This window comes from Onychomys torridus, unplaced genomic scaffold (genome assembly GCF_903995425.1).
Source record: "Onychomys torridus unplaced genomic scaffold, mOncTor1.1, whole genome shotgun sequence".
NCBI classification, from domain to species: domain Eukaryota; kingdom Metazoa; phylum Chordata; class Mammalia; order Rodentia; family Cricetidae; genus Onychomys; species Onychomys torridus.
In genome coordinates, this window is record NW_023413543.1 from 28,515 (window position 1) to 43,765 (window position 15,251).

The window sequence follows — 15,251 nt, forward strand, 5'->3', positions numbered from 1 at the left end:
CGTCCTGGCGGGGCGTCCCCTTGCACAAGATTCCTCCAGTCTCTTAGTGTATATGCTACTGGTGTTATTTTTAGTGAGGGATCACCTATGCCAATGCACTCAAGAATACTTCCTTCTTTCTCTTGTATCAGGTTCAGAGTAACTGGATTTATGTGTGCTCTTTGATCCACTTGGACTTAAGTTTTGTGCTGGATGACTTATATGGATCAATTTGCAGCCTTCTACACATTGACATCCAGTTATGCCTACACTTTTTGTTGAAGATGCTTTTTTTCCATTTTATATTTTTGGCTTCTTTGTAAAAAATTATATGTTCATAGGTGTGTGGATTAATGTCAGGGTCTTCAATTCAATTCCATTGTGTCAGTTTTGTGCCATTACCAAGCTGTTTTTATTATGGTAGCTCTATAATAACGCTTGAGTTCGGGGATTGTGATGCCTCCAGAGGTTGTTTTATTGTACAGGATTCTTTTGGCTATCTTGGGTTTTTTGTTTTTCCATATGAAGTTGAATATTATTCTTTCCAGATCTGTGAAGGATTGTGTTGTTAATTTGATGGGGATTGTGTCGAATCTGTAGATTGCTTTTGGTAAGATCGCCATTTTTACTATATTAATCCTGCCTATCCATGATCATGGGAGGTCTTTCCATTTTCTGACATCTTCTTCAATTCCTTTTTTCAGGGACTTAAAGTTCTCGTCATATAGGTCCTTCACATGCTTAGTTAGAGTAGCCCCAAGGGATTTTATATCATTTGTGGCTATTGTAAATGTTGACATTTCTCTGATTTCCTTCTCATCCTGTTTGTCTTTTGTATATAGGAGGGCTAATGATTTTTGTGAGTTGACCTTGTATCCTGATATGTTTCTGAGGGTGTTTATGAGCTGTATTAGTTTCTTGGTTGAATTTTTGGGGTCACTCATGTCTACTATCATGTCATCTGAAAATAGTGAAAGCTTGATTTCTTCCTTTCCAATTGGTATCCCTTTAATCTCCTTATGTTGTCTTATTGCTCTGGCGAGAATTTCAAGTACTATATTGAATATGTGTGGAGAGAGGGGACAGCCTTGCCTTATTCCTGATTTTAGTGGTATTGCTTTGAGTTTCTATCCATTTAATTGGATGTTGGATGTTGGCTTGCTGTAAATTGCCTTTATTATGTTTAAGTATGTTCCCTGTATTCCTGATCACTCCAAGACATTTATCATAAAGTGTTGTTGGATTTTGTCTAATGCATTTTCTGCCTCTAGTAAGATGATCATGTGGTTTTTTCCTTTGAGTTTTTTATAAGATGTATTACATTGACAGATTTTCCTATGTTGTACTACCATTGCATCCCTGGAATGAAGCCTACTTGATCATGGTGGATAATTGTTTTGATGTGTTCTTGGAATCTGTTTGCCAGTATTTCATTGAGTATTTTTGCATCAATGTCCATGAGGGAGATCGGTCTGCAGTTCTCTTTCATTGATGCATATTTGTTTGGTTTAGGAATCATGGTAATTGTAGCCTCATAGAAGGAGTTTAGTAATATTCCTTCTGCTTCTATTGTATGGAACAATTTAAAGAGTATTGGTATTAAGTCTTTTTTGAAGATCTGGTAGAATCTGCAGTGAAACCATCTGGTCCTTGGCTTTTTATTTTTTTTTAGACTTTTAAAGACCTATTTTGTTTCCTTAGGGGTTATTGGAATATTTGAGTGGGTAATCTGGTCTTGATTTAACTTAGGTATCTGGTACCTATCTGGAAAATTATCCATTTCTTTTCAATTTTCCAGATTTGTGGAGTAGAGGTTATTGAAGTATGACCTGATGATTCTCTGGATTTCCTCACTGTCTGTTGTTATTTATATCTTCCTCTTCATTTCTGATTTTGTTAATTTGGATGCTCTCTTTCTCTGTCTTTTGGTTAGTTTGGATAAGGGCTTGTCTATTTTGTTGATTTTTTTCAAAGAATCAACTCTTTGTTTTATTATTTTTTTTATTGTTCACTTTATTTCTATTTTATTGATTTCAGCTCTCAATTTGATAATTCCCTGGATTCTGTTCGTCCTGGGAGACTTTACTATTTCTTGTTCTAGAGCTCTCAGGCGTGCTGTTAAGTCATTAGTGTGAGATTTCTCCAACTTCTTTATGTGAGCATTTAGAGCTATGAATTTCCCTCTTCGCCCTGCTTTCATAGTGTCCTGTAAGTTTGGGTATATGTTGAATTCATCTTCATTGATTTCTAGGAAGTCTTTAATTAATTTCTTTATTTCTTCCTTAACCCATTGGTGAATTCAGTTGAACATTGTAAAATTTTCATGAGATTGCAGGTTTCCTGTAGTTTTTGTTTGTTTGTTTGTTTGTTTGTTTTTGTTATTGAAATCTAACTTTAAACCATGGTGGTCTGATAGAATACAGGAGTTTATTCCAATTGTTTTGTATCTGTTGGGGTTTGCTTTGTGGCCAAGTATGTTGTCAATTTTAGTGAAGGTTCCATGGGGTGCTGAGAGGAAGGTATATTCTTTTTTGGTCGGGAGGAATGTTCTGTAGATATTGATTAAGTCCATTTTAGTCATATCATCAGTTAAATCGAATATTTCTCTGGTAAGTTTCAACTTGGCAGATCTGTGCAGAGGTGAAAGTGGGGTGATGAAGTCTCCCACTCTTAATGTGTGAGGTTTTATATGTGATTTAAGCTGTAGTAATGTTTCTTTTACATATGTTGTATTCTAGTGTTTGAGTCATACATGTTCAGAATTGAAACTTCATCTTGGTGGATCTTTCCTTCGATAAGTTTATAATGTCCTTCATCATCTCTTTTGATTGATTTTAGTTTGAAGTCAATTTGCTGGTTATTAGGATGGCTACACCAGCTTGCTTCTTAAGAACATTTGATGGGAAAGCCTTTTCCCAGCCTTTTATTCTTAGGAGGTGTCTATCTTTGAATTTGAGGTGTGTTTCTTGTATGCAGCAGAAAGATGTGTCCTGTTTTCTTATCCATATTGTTAGCCTGTGTCTTTTTATAGGTGAATTAAGTCCATTGATATTAAGGGATATTAATGACCTGTGATTTTTCATTCCTGTAATTATTTTTATTTTTTGGTGGTACTGTGTGCTTACTTCTCTTCTTTGGGGTTTACTGCTGTGGGGTTATCTATTGCCTGTTTTCTTGGGTGTATCTGACTTCCTTAGGTTATAATGTTCCTTCTAGTGCTGTCTGTAGGACTGGGATAGTGGAAAGTATTGTTTAAACCTGGTTTTGTCTTGGAAGTTCTTGTTCACTCCATCTATGATTATCTGTCCAGGTCCTTCAGCTTTCAAAGTCTCCATTGAGAAATCTGGTGTTATTCTGATGGGTTTGCATTAATAAGTCACTTGGCATTTTCTTTTGCTGCCCTTAGTATTATTTCTTTATTCTGTATGTTTAGTTCTTTAATTATTATATGGTTAGGGGACTTTTGGTGGGGGTCTAGTCAGTTTGGTGTTCTATAGGCTTATTGTTTCTTCATAGGCATTTCCATTTTTAAGTTGGGATAGTTCTCTTCTAGGATCTTGTTAAACATTTTTCCTGTGCCTTTGAGTTGGTATTCTTATCCTTTCTCTATTCCTATTATTCATAGGTATGGTCTTTTCAGTGTGTCTCAAATTTCTTGGAAATTTTGGGTCATGACTTTGATGGCTTTAGTGTTTTCTTTGACTGATGAATATATTTCTTCCACCCTATCTTCAACACCAGAGATCCTGTCTTCCATTTCTTGCACTCTTTTTGTTATACTTCTGAATTGACTCTTTGTATACTCAGATTTTTTAATTCCAGCATTCCTTCTGCTACTGTCTTCTTCATTTTTCATATTTCCCTCTTAAGTTCTCAGACTCTTTCCCTCATCTGTTTCATTGCTTTTTCATGATTTTCAGTTGAAAAAAAGGTAAAGGACACTTGAGAAATTGAAAAGAGGTTGGGTGGAGGGAAAGTCCAAAGTGGACTGTTTGCTCCCAGTTGAGCGCAGGCTCGGGCTCAGGTTGCTTCCAGGACCTGACATTTTACTGCTGTTGATGTTGCTGCTGCTAGTGCTCTCCTGGAAGACCTCTGTTCCATCTTGTCTGTGTTCCCTTGGCCGGGATTCATGGGGCTCTTCTCCAGGACAGTTTTTGCCCCGCAGTGTCATCTGGCTCAAAGCAAAGGCAAAGTCCCCTGGGCCTCTGCCTGGGGATGCGACTGGCTCTTCTGAGCAGAGGACACTGGGCTGGCCTGCGAATCAGCTGGCACTCTTTGCCTCACTGCTGCTCTGCAGGCCCCACCCAGTTGCTTGCAAGGTGGTGGGTGGGCCAAGCCCTCTTACCACCGCCCAATCATACACCTAGGCTGGATCTTCTGGGCACGCCCTTTCCGACTTTCAGGCCTCTAACCCACACCCACAGACAAAATCTCTTAATTTCCTGGAGGGTGGGGGAGCGCGGTGGTGGGGGAGGGGGGAGAAACCAAGCACAGAGACCTGATGGGTCCCAGGCCACTGGCTCCCTTACAGGTGACGCCTGCCACTTGGGACCCTACAGGGGAACTTGTGTCTGCTTTTGGCATAGTGTGCTCACAAGGGGCTCATTCCAGCCTAGGTTGCATCCCATAGATGGCAAGTCCTCACACTGCTTGTGCCACAAATGTATGGAATCCATTTCCCAACACCCACCACCCTGTCTCTCTCTCTCTCTCTCTCTCTCTCTCTCTCTCTCTCTCTCTCTCTCTCTTTCTCTCTCTCTCTCGCTGTCCCAACATGTTTGTTGTTCTCTAGTGAGACAGGAATGTCTGGCATCAATTAGTCCACTCTCCCGTCCATTTTTTCCCCTAAACCATCCTTCATTCTTTTTATTTTTTTCTTTCTTTCGTTTCCCTTTTTTTGGTTTTGGGAAACAGCCCCTGGCTGTCCTGGAACTTGCTTTGTAGACCAGGCTGGTCTGGAACTTATAAGGATCCACCTGCTTCTGTCTCCCGGAGTGTTGAGATGAAATGGGTGTGTCACCACAATCCACTTTTATGCAATTTTTGACACACCTACACAGCCAAACAGACATAGAGATTCACCTGCATACTTTCTTTTCAGTATCTTGGTATTGGTTTTCCTTTCCTTTCATTTTGACTCAGGTTGGCTGCTCTTGTGGAATTTTTACCTCTTGGTGCTTGTGGACTGCATGCCCAAGTTTCCTGACCTATTTATCTATCAGCTCTTTATGACTCTTTGTATCTCCAAGTCTATGTATCCATTTGTCTGTGTAGTAATCTGTAGGATTGCATGTACAATTATCTTCATAACGGATTAGTTAGTTGACAGAGGGGAACATGCAGTCCGGACTGGGGATGAGGTGGGGCTGGAATCAGCCTCAATCCATAGATGTCTGCAAATTAACTGCACTGGTGATTCAAGAAGTTGAGTGTATCTGTCTGCAATCCCCGAATTCCAATGGAAGTGCAAGGCAAAGACTGGGTTCTTGGTGCACTTCTATGTTTCGGTGTTTGTCTCTTCTTTTTCTTTCTTCCTTTCTTTCTTCCTTCTTTAATGGTTCAGTTATTTATTCATTTATTTATTTATTTATTCAATCATTTATTAATTAATATATTTATTTGTTTATTTATTTCAGTGGAAGAGAAGGTGTTGGGCACTTGAGTCCTTCAGAAGGGGTTGGGTGGAGAGATAGTCCAAAGTGCAGTTTTTTGCTCTGGGAACCAAGGTGTTTGTGCTGGAGGAGGTCTATGCGCTCCCAGGTGGGCGGAAAGCACCTGTGGATCTATGGAGCAGGCAGGGAAGCCTGCCCAGCATTTGGGGAGAGGTCAGTCAGGAGATGGAGCAGAGGCAGAGATTGCAGGAGCAGAGATCCCAGGAGCAGGCACTGCAAAGGCTGGGCTATCCAAATGGGGCGGGCTGGCGGGCTCCCTTTCTGGCAGGAGGAGAGAGCAGGTGTGGTCCAGAGTGATTTCCAGCAATTCCTGGGCAGATAGCATCATCGGGTCACCTCCCAGAGAGCCTCTTCTTGTAATCCCTCATGGCCTTGCCCATGAGAGGGGCAGGTCTCTTCTTAGGCTGGGTCTTGTTGCTGCCCCTTGACGAAGGGCAGGGATCCCTGTGTGGCAAGTCTTGGGCAGAGGCGCCCTGGAGGCTGCTCATTTCGGAGGACGTCGCCCCTCGGGGTCCAGAATCTGCCTGCTGACCTGGGTTCCTGGCTGGAGCCTGGAAGGTGGCAATCATCTTGGTTTGGCGGCCTTGAGGCTTCTTGCCTTGCTCTGCTTGGAGGCGGGCTATCAGGGCTTGCAGCCTCAGCTCAGGGGACTCCTGCACCTGGAGGATTGTGGCGCTCTCAGTCTGGGTGTGAGCTGCCTTGGCATCGAGTGTCTGGGGACTGGCCTCCTCTTCTTGCGGCCAGGACTCAGTTTCCTCAGCTGTGTCTTGGCAGCGAGCTGTCCAGGGACAGTCAAGGGGCTCGGCAAGGCGCCCTTGCTGCGAGTTCTGCTGGAGCCGGGCTCGCCCACGACCCGAATACACTGGCGTTTTGAAGTGGGTCCTGCGCGCCCAAGGGGGGCTGTCTTGGTCAGTGTACATGGGAGAGTACTCCTGGCCACCCAGCGGGAAGCCAGCTTGGAGACTGGAGGCATCTTGTGCAAGAGGGCTCCCCGCCAGGACGCCATTGTCATTCGGATCTGGGCAACTTTCAGACTTGCCCTGGGGCTCCTTTGCTCCAGGGCTAAGAACTTGCTCAGCTCTCCAGGTGCTTTTTCCCTTCCTCTTGCACCTAATCCGTCTCAACCTCAGCCTCAGAGCAGAGGAAGGAGGAGAGATGTCAGAATTGTGGCAGGCCCTCCAAGAATCAGCAGGGGGTCCTTCCTCCATCCAGTGGCCTGGAGTCTTTCCCCCAGCATCTGACTTGCTGGAGATGGGCAGGGCTTCTTGGAGCCCCCAGGGCTCCTGTGCACTTCCTGGGGACTTTGCCACAGGCACCTGCTTCTGTGAGGCTAACTGTGGGCCTCCTGAGGACACTCTTGGCCTCTTGCTTCCTCCTGGCTCTTGCCTAGGGCTGCGAGTCACCTTTCGGTTCAGGCTTGTGTGTGGTCTTAGGCTCGCTCCAAGTCCCGGGCTCGGGCTAGGGCTCGGGCTCTGGCTGCTTCCCGGACTTCACATTTTACTGCTGCTGCTGCTGCTGCTGCTCTCTTGGAAGACCTCTGTCCCATCTTGTCTGTGTTCCGTTGGCCCGGACTCCTGGGGCTCGTCTCCAGGACACTTTCTGTGCCGCAATGTCATCAGGCTCAGGGCGAAGGCAAAGTCCCCCGGGTCCGGCTCTGGATGGGGCCCAAACTGGGACCTTTCTGACCAAATGGCGGCTAAGGCCTTGGCAAACAGGACCAGGAGCTGCTGTTTCCTCAAGAGCCTCATGGTCTGCTCGAAATCCATCTCTGCCAGGGTGTCACAGAGCTTGGGCAGGGAAGAGAGTTTCTTGAGGCTCTGGTAGAGCTTGCTTGGCTCTGTCTCTGTGCACAGTTGCTGCTGCAGCTCCTGCAGGGCTTCTTTGTCCGAGGCAGCCTCCATGTCCAATGAGGAAGACCCCAAGGGGCACGCCGAGGGGAGCAGTAGGGTTGACTGGACAAGGCCTTTGTCTGGGGACTCAACTGGCTCTTGTGAGCAGAGGACATTGTGCTGGCCTGTGAATCAGCTGGCACTCTTTGCCTTACTGCTGCTCTGCATGCCCCACCCCGTTGCTGGCAAGGTGGTGGGTGGGCCAAGCCCTCTTACCACCGCCCAATCAAACACCTAGGCTGGATCTCCTGGGCACGCCCTTTCCGACTTTCAGGCCTCTAAGCCACACCCACAGACGAAATCTCTTGATGTCCTGGATGGTCGCAGAGCGCGGTGGTGGGGGCGGGGGGGGGAGGAACCAAGCACAGAGACCTGATGGGTCCCAGGCCACTGGCTCCCATACAGTTGACCCGCCAGCCTTGGGACCCTAAGCGGGCACTTGAGTCTGCTTTTGGCATAGTGTGCTCACAAGGGGCTCATTCCAGCCTAGGTTGCATCCCATAGATGGCAACTCCTCACACTGCTTGTGCCACAAATATATGGAATCCATTTCTCCACACCCACCACACTGTCTCTCTCCCTTTCTCGCTGTCCCACCATGTTTGTTCTTCTCTAGTGAGACAGGAATGTCTGGCATCAATTAGTCCACTCCCCCGTCCATTTTATTTCCTGAACCATCCTTCATTCTTTATATATTTTTTTCCTTTTTTCGTTTCCCTTTTTTTGGTTTTGGGAAACAGGGTTTCTCTGAGGAACGTCCCTGGCTGTCCTGGAACTTGCTTTGTAGACCAGGCTGGTCTGGAACTTACAAGTATCCACCTGCTTCTGCCTCCCGGAGTGTTGAGATGAAATGGGTGTGTCACCACAATCCACTTTTATCCAATTTTTGACACACCTACATAGCCAAACAGACATGCAGATTCACCTGCATACTTTCTTTTCAGTATTTTGGTGTTGGTATTCATTTCCTTTCATTTTGACTCAGTTTGGCTTCTCTTGTGGAAGTTTTTACGTCTTGGTGCTTGTGGACTGCATGCCCAACTTTCCTGACCTATTTATCTATCAGCTCTTTATGGCTTTTCTTATCTCCAAGTCTATGTATCCATTTGTCTGTGTACTAATCTGTAGGATTGCATGTACAATTATCTTCCTAACGGATTAGTTATTTGACTGAAGGGAACAGGCAGTCCCGACTGGGGATGAGGTGGGGCTAGAAGCAGCCTCAATCCATAGATGTCTGCAAATTAACTGCTCTGGTGATTCAAGAAGTTGAGTGTATCTGTCTGCAATCACCGAATTCCAATTGAAGAGCAAGGCAAAGACTGGGTTCTTGGTGCACTTCTTTGTTTCTTTGTTTGTCTCTTCTTTCTTTCTCTCTTTCTTCCTCTGTTTTCTTGTTTGTTTGTTTATTTTATTTTTATTTATTTATTTATTCAGTTGGACGCCCAGACGTTTATGGCCTTGATTTTGCTCTGGGAACCAAGGTGTTTGTAATGGAGGAAGGTAAAGATTGGGTTCTTGGTGCACTTCTGTGTTTCTGTTTGTCTCTTCTTTCTTTCTTTGTGAATTGTTCATTCATTCCTTCATTTATTTATTTATTTATTTATTTGTTTATTTGTTTGTTTGTTTCAGTTGAAGCCCAGTTGTTGGGCAATTGATTCCTTGGGAAGGGGTTGGGCGGAGGGAAATTCCAAAGTGGAGTGGTTGCTCTGGGAACCAAGGTGTTTTTGGGAGTGGAGGTCTAGGCCCTCCCAGGTGGGCAGAAAGCACCTGTGGGTCTAGGGAGCAGGTAGGTAGGCCTGACATCAATTGGGGAGAGGTAGGTCAGGAGATGGAGCAGTAGCAGAGATCCCAAGAGCAGGCACTGCAGAGTCTGGGCTCTCCAATTGGGGTGCGCCTGCAGGCTCAGTTTCAGGCAAGAGGAGAGAGCAGGTGTGGTTCAGAGTGATTTCCAGCAATTCCAGGCCAGAGAGCATCCTTGGGTCACCTCCCTGAGAGCCTCTTCTTGTTTTTTGTTGTTTTCTCTTTTAGTATTTCCATATGAATCTGATAATTGTCTTTTCAAGACATGTGAAGAATTGTGTCCTGGGGGTGGTCTTGCACACCTTTAATCTTAGCATTCAGTAAGGTGAGCAGTCATATCTCCGTGACTCTGAGGCCAGCCTGATCTACAGTTCAAATTTGAGGACAGACAAGTCTACAGAATGAAACCTTGTCTTGAACCCCACCCTTCACCAAAAATAAATAAATATCAAATAAACAATAAACAATAAGCAAATAAATAGATAAATAAATAAGTAGCATCTTTATTTACGTTTTAATTATATTTGTGTTTTAATTTTACATATCAGCCATAGGTTCCCTTGTCCTCCCCCCTTGTACCTCCGCCCCCAACTTTCACCCAGCCCCTTCCCTCCCCTCCCTTTCCATCTCCTTCAGGGCCAAGGCTTGCCTCGGGATTCAGCTCAACATGGTAAATTCAGTACAGGCATGCCCAGTCCCCCCCTTCCTGGCTGAGCAAAGTGTCCCTGTGTAAGCCCAAGGTTCCAAACACCAAGCTCATGCACTAAGGACAGGTCCTGGTCCCACTGCCTGGGGGCCTCCCAAATAGCTCATGCTATTTATTTGTCTCACTTATCCAGAGGACCTGATCCAGCTGGGGGCTCCACAGCTTTTGGTTCATCATTCATGTGTTTCCATTGGTTTGGCTTTTTGTCCTTGTGCTTTTCCAATCTATGTCTCAACAATTCACACTCTTACAGTCCCTCCTCTTTCTCACCAATTGGACTCCTGGAGCTCCACCTGGAGCCTGGCCAAGAATCTCTGCATCCACTTCCATCAGTTATAGGATGAGAGTTCCAGCACAACAATTACAGTGTTGGGCCATTTGATCAACAGACTAGGTCAGATCAGGCTTTCTCTCGACCATTGCCAGGAGCCTACAGTGGATGTATCATTGTGGATTTCTGGGTACCTCTCTAGCACTTTGTTTCTTCCTGTTCTCATGGTAACACAAGCCTTTAATGACACCACTGGGAAAGCAGAGGCAGACACACATCTGAGTCTTCAAGACAAGCCACCTCCATAGACTTGTCCAGTACACCCAAGGTTTCAAAAATTTTGTCTCAAATAAAAAAAAATAAGGAAAGAAAGAAAGAAAGAAAGAAATGGAGGGAGGGAGGGAGGAAGGAAAGAAGTAAGGAAGGAAGGAAGGAAGGAAGGAAGGAAGAAGAATGGAAGAAAGGAAGAAAGAAAGAATGAAAAGAGGGAAGGAAGGATGTTTCTTTCATGTGTTGGTGGTGCATGCCTTTAATCCCAGCACCTGGAATGCAGAGGACAGCCCAACCCATACAGAGAAAACATGTCTCAAAACACCAAGAGTCTGTGTCAAACTGACATTAAAATAACAAGCACAACACATAACTGTGTTCCAGCTGTCACCATAAGTGGAATCCCATAGGAAGAGCATGTTTTTATTATGCTAGAATGCAGCTGAGGGTCCTGAGTACACTTAAAAGGGGCTTTAACAGCCAACTAGAGCGTGAGTCTCTGAGACTACTTACTCTCTTAGTATCTTAGCATAATGACTTAATTGTCAAGTATGCAAAAACATAAAAACAAAAATCACTATGAAACTAAGGATACATTGTGGAATATGTGGACTACAGAATTTCATTTAATAGTTTTTAATATTTAATAGCAATAACAAAAGTAACATTACAGTAGGGAGTACTTAAAAATCACTATGGTACTGGATTGCAGATTTCCCCCGTGGAGAAGTAAGGCCAGACAGGGTTTTTGAAGGTGCCAGGAGGGTACTTGTGTATGAGGGAACACTTGGCAATATTAATGAAACTTAAACATCCCTCTTCACAATCAAGGAACACACCAACTCGGCCCAGTGGCTTCTCTATATAGTGTTGGAATACTGGGCATGTGGTGAAGAGACTATAGTGATTACCCTCCTTCACACACACAAGAAGAAATGCACCTTCAGGTTCCATCACCTGGTTTCTATCCCTTAACAAGGAATCCTTACAGACCCCTACAGCCCAGTCCCTAGAGTCCTTCAAATCAATCTCCCAGTAATATTTCCCAAAGATGAAGTTCTGTAATCTCCAGGAAGCAAAATAGCATCCAGCAGAATCCGCAGTTGTATCTTTATGGTGATGTCTGAAGCTGAATCTTCTCATGGCATTAAAGATGTTTATCTTGTGATGGATAATGGTTATGTTTGAAAGTGAAATGTGCACTGTTGGAAGAAACAACATTTAGGCAAAATGACAGTTTACATTTCTCAGGTGAGAGAGTTCCACAGAGTATTCACAAATTCTAAAAAGGGAAAGCTAAGATATGAGGTTAAATTTGGCTCAAATACACCAGTGTCAAGGATTTCCACAAGAAAAGATTGGTAGCATGCTGAAAAGTTGTCTGAAAATTTTAGATGCTGTAGAGGAGGGAGCCTCAGCCTACTTCTGTCAGGTGACGTTTAATAACACCTGATAAGGGATTATGTGTGCATTGCAGCAAGGGCCAGAGCAAAGGCCCTGCTTATGAGCTACATGAAAAGTTATTTTTATGTAGATAGACATAGTGATAACTTTAATATTGGTGTTTTGATTGCATCTAAATGAGCATATTTATACTCAAGGAGATTCTAAATATGCTCTAGAAGTGGATCCCTAGATGTATTTGTCCTCCTTTAATCTCTGGTTCCTCTGATACTCTTTCTCTATGAGGTTACATTTGACTTTTATATCTACTAGAGGGATTTAGACACTGCCTCATGTCTTATCAATTTGTTTCATTTTCATTGCTCATGATACATGGCTTTGTCTGTTAAGTTATTTAATTTTTTTTTTTGGTTCCTTTGGTGTTAGGTCTTTCTATTTGTCCAAGACTGGCATGGAAGTCACTATGTTGACCAGACTGTCCTCAACCTCATTGACAGTCCTCCACACCCTAGGTTTTTGATGCTGGGATTACTAGTGTGCACCTCCTTATCTTGTGTATTTTTAATCTATAGAGTAAAATGCAATGTAAGAAATTAATTGCTAACACATTGAAAGGAAAACAATGAAATACCTCCATCACTGGCTACACTTGGTTTGAATTCTACTGTCCAGAGTGACATAACCATTCTACTCCATGAACAACTGATAGTCTCTTTTCAGCCACTATTACATACAACATGATATTAGTATGCATTTCTGTTTTTTGATTTGTTTGTAAGATGACAATGTGATTAAATAACAATAGAATGTGACTTACCTAGACATATTTCTGGGGAGTTAAAATATTTGTGTTTACAAAGGTTATCTTATTATTGAAGGGTACCTCTAGTCATTTGATCAGTGGAGACACTCACCTTGGAACTTCCTGTAACTTTCAGTCAGTCCAGTGATGGGTAGGGCATTGAGTTCTGGCTTAATAGCTTGCGGCATGCTCAGCTGCATTGACTCACTCCTGCATGGAAAAGAAAATATTGACCTGTGTGGTGCTAAAGGAATCACAGGGTGATTAGGAAAAACTTCTTTCCAAGTTCAGACAAACACCTCAGTTTACACAAGCCTGACAACTTGAGTTCAATCCTTGGCACCCTTGATGAAAGGAGAAGTTATCCCCTGGAAGTTGTCCTCTGACCTGCACACATGTGTATGTACATACACACACATTCACACACCAACACACACACACATATAAATAAGAAAACAAATAAAAGAATGCAAAAAATATCACACAAAAGCAATTGAGTATTTTCTATGTAAAAGATATCTGCACTTTCCTAAGGCAAATTGAAACTTTTTATAGCATATTTCAGGGTATCCTGACTTGCACTGATGGCCATACTCACCTTCTGAACATGTCGTCCAAACCCTGCAAAGAAAAGAAGAAAAACTTAGATTTCTGAAGAAATGAAATACAAAAACAAACAAACAAACAAAAAAACAAACTTTCTGAAGTTCATATACATGTCAGTCACCATCGCAGCAATCTATCTATCCTGGTAAATTATATTCATGTCTCAAGATGATGCCAATGAAATAGATTAGCAGAAATTGAATTCTTAATGAAATCAGGCTGGAGAGTAAATTTTGAGAAGGACATGGGTATTGACAGTACATTGCTTCTGAACGCCCACCTGTCTGCAAAGGTAACTTTTCCTGAGCCTGTCTATAAGACATAGGGATACTTTAGCTAAGGATACTTCAAAAGGGTGGTCTCACCCCTGAATGGTGCTTCACATGTGCATTTCAGAATTGCAGGTTTAGTGGCCTGAGCATTAGTGTGAGTTATAAGCTATCATGTACTGCCAAATAGGATCCTATCTCAAAATGCCAACCTCCTAAAGGACTCTCAAAAACACAGCGCTCAAACAGAAGAAATTAAGACATGGGTTACTTTAAAATTGTGCACAATATTCAAGTAGAGGTAAAGAATGTTAGAAATAGAAATCACTGAATTTCAGTTTTCAGAGAAGCAAGGCACAAAAGACAAATGTTAGGACATATTCCCTGGAGAATCTACTGACATAATTTCAAAAAGCTTGTTCTTTCAAGATTATTACATAATTTTGTTTCTCTAGAAAAATTTCTGAAAAGGAAACACCCTTAAAAAATGTAGGTAATATTGAAAGCTATCTTAGTATATCAATCACCACTTGGTCCTAAGTCAGTAAAGCCTCTTCCTGCACTCCTCCATGCTCACCTGCAGCAAGACCAGATATGGCTCCTGGGACATTGCCATCAGCTCCTGATAAGTTTCTCTTAGTTGTTTTCTGTTGTGGACCATCGTGGCTTCACTTGTTCTGAGTTTCTCTAAAACACATTGGGCCTGAAGTGTCCTCCATGTCCACTGATGATGACCGGAGGGACACCCTGGGAGCAGCAGTGCTGACTGGACAAGCCCTCTTCCTGGAGACATGAATAGCTCTCAGGAGTAGAGAACACTGCTTATTGATTTAATCAGGGCTCCTTTGGTTATGCAATCCTTTTGGTTGTAACCATGACCTTGAATAAGGTCCGGTTTTGTTTTTGCAACTCTTTTAGTGATGTGACTCTAGCAGTCTGTTTGTTTGCTCTTTTATTTTTAGACTCTCTGTCTAAGCCTGTTTCTACAATGCTTGTTCCCTTTCACTAGTAAGCTAGAATGTCTTGGATCACTTTTCATTTTTTTTTTCCTTCAAGCATTTTCTGGACAGGAGCACAAGTGGTTCTATTACAATTCTGATTCTTGCAGGTTTCATACTTGCCCAGTTATCCTTTTGCTTCAGGGCTAAATTCCCTGACTTTCCAAATGCATTTACCCCATCTCCTCTTGCACCCTGTCTGCAGAGGAAGGAGGAGAGCTGACAGAGTTGAAGTAAGCCTCCAAAGGCTGGGCTTCTAAATTCCAGGCTGCCTCCATGTCTACTACTGATAACATAAAGGGGAAGCCCAAGTTCAGCAGTTCCATTTAAAAAAACCCTCTGCCTTGGGAAATGACTGTCTTTCTTGGCCATAGGATACTGCATCTGGGCTGTTCTACAGCAGCAAGACCTGAACATCATATTGTTGAATAAGGAGAAGAAAATGACCTTAAAAATAAATTTATGAAGATGATAGAGGCTTTTAAAGAGGGAATGAAAAATTCCCTCAAACAAATTGGTATATAGAGACAATCAATGTGAAGAAATAAATATATAGTTTTTTTAAAAGGGCAAGAAATCCAA

The 15,251-nt window shown here is 43.1% G+C and overlaps 1 protein-coding gene across 1 annotated transcript; it reads right to left on the reverse strand.

Moving 5' to 3' along the window:
• Positions 1–11,283: 11,283 nt before the first annotated feature.
• Positions 11,284–14,464, reverse strand: LOC118576328 (tripartite motif-containing protein 43C-like). Its single transcript, XM_036176628.1, has 4 exons — positions 14,249–14,464; positions 13,395–13,417; positions 12,909–13,006; positions 11,284–11,792 (listed from the first exon to the last, which is right to left on the reverse strand). The coding sequence occupies exons 1-4, from the start codon at positions 14,462–14,464 to the stop codon at positions 11,284–11,286; spliced, it is 846 nt and encodes a 281-aa protein (XP_036032521.1).
• Between the last annotated feature and the right edge of the window lie 787 nt (positions 14,465–15,251).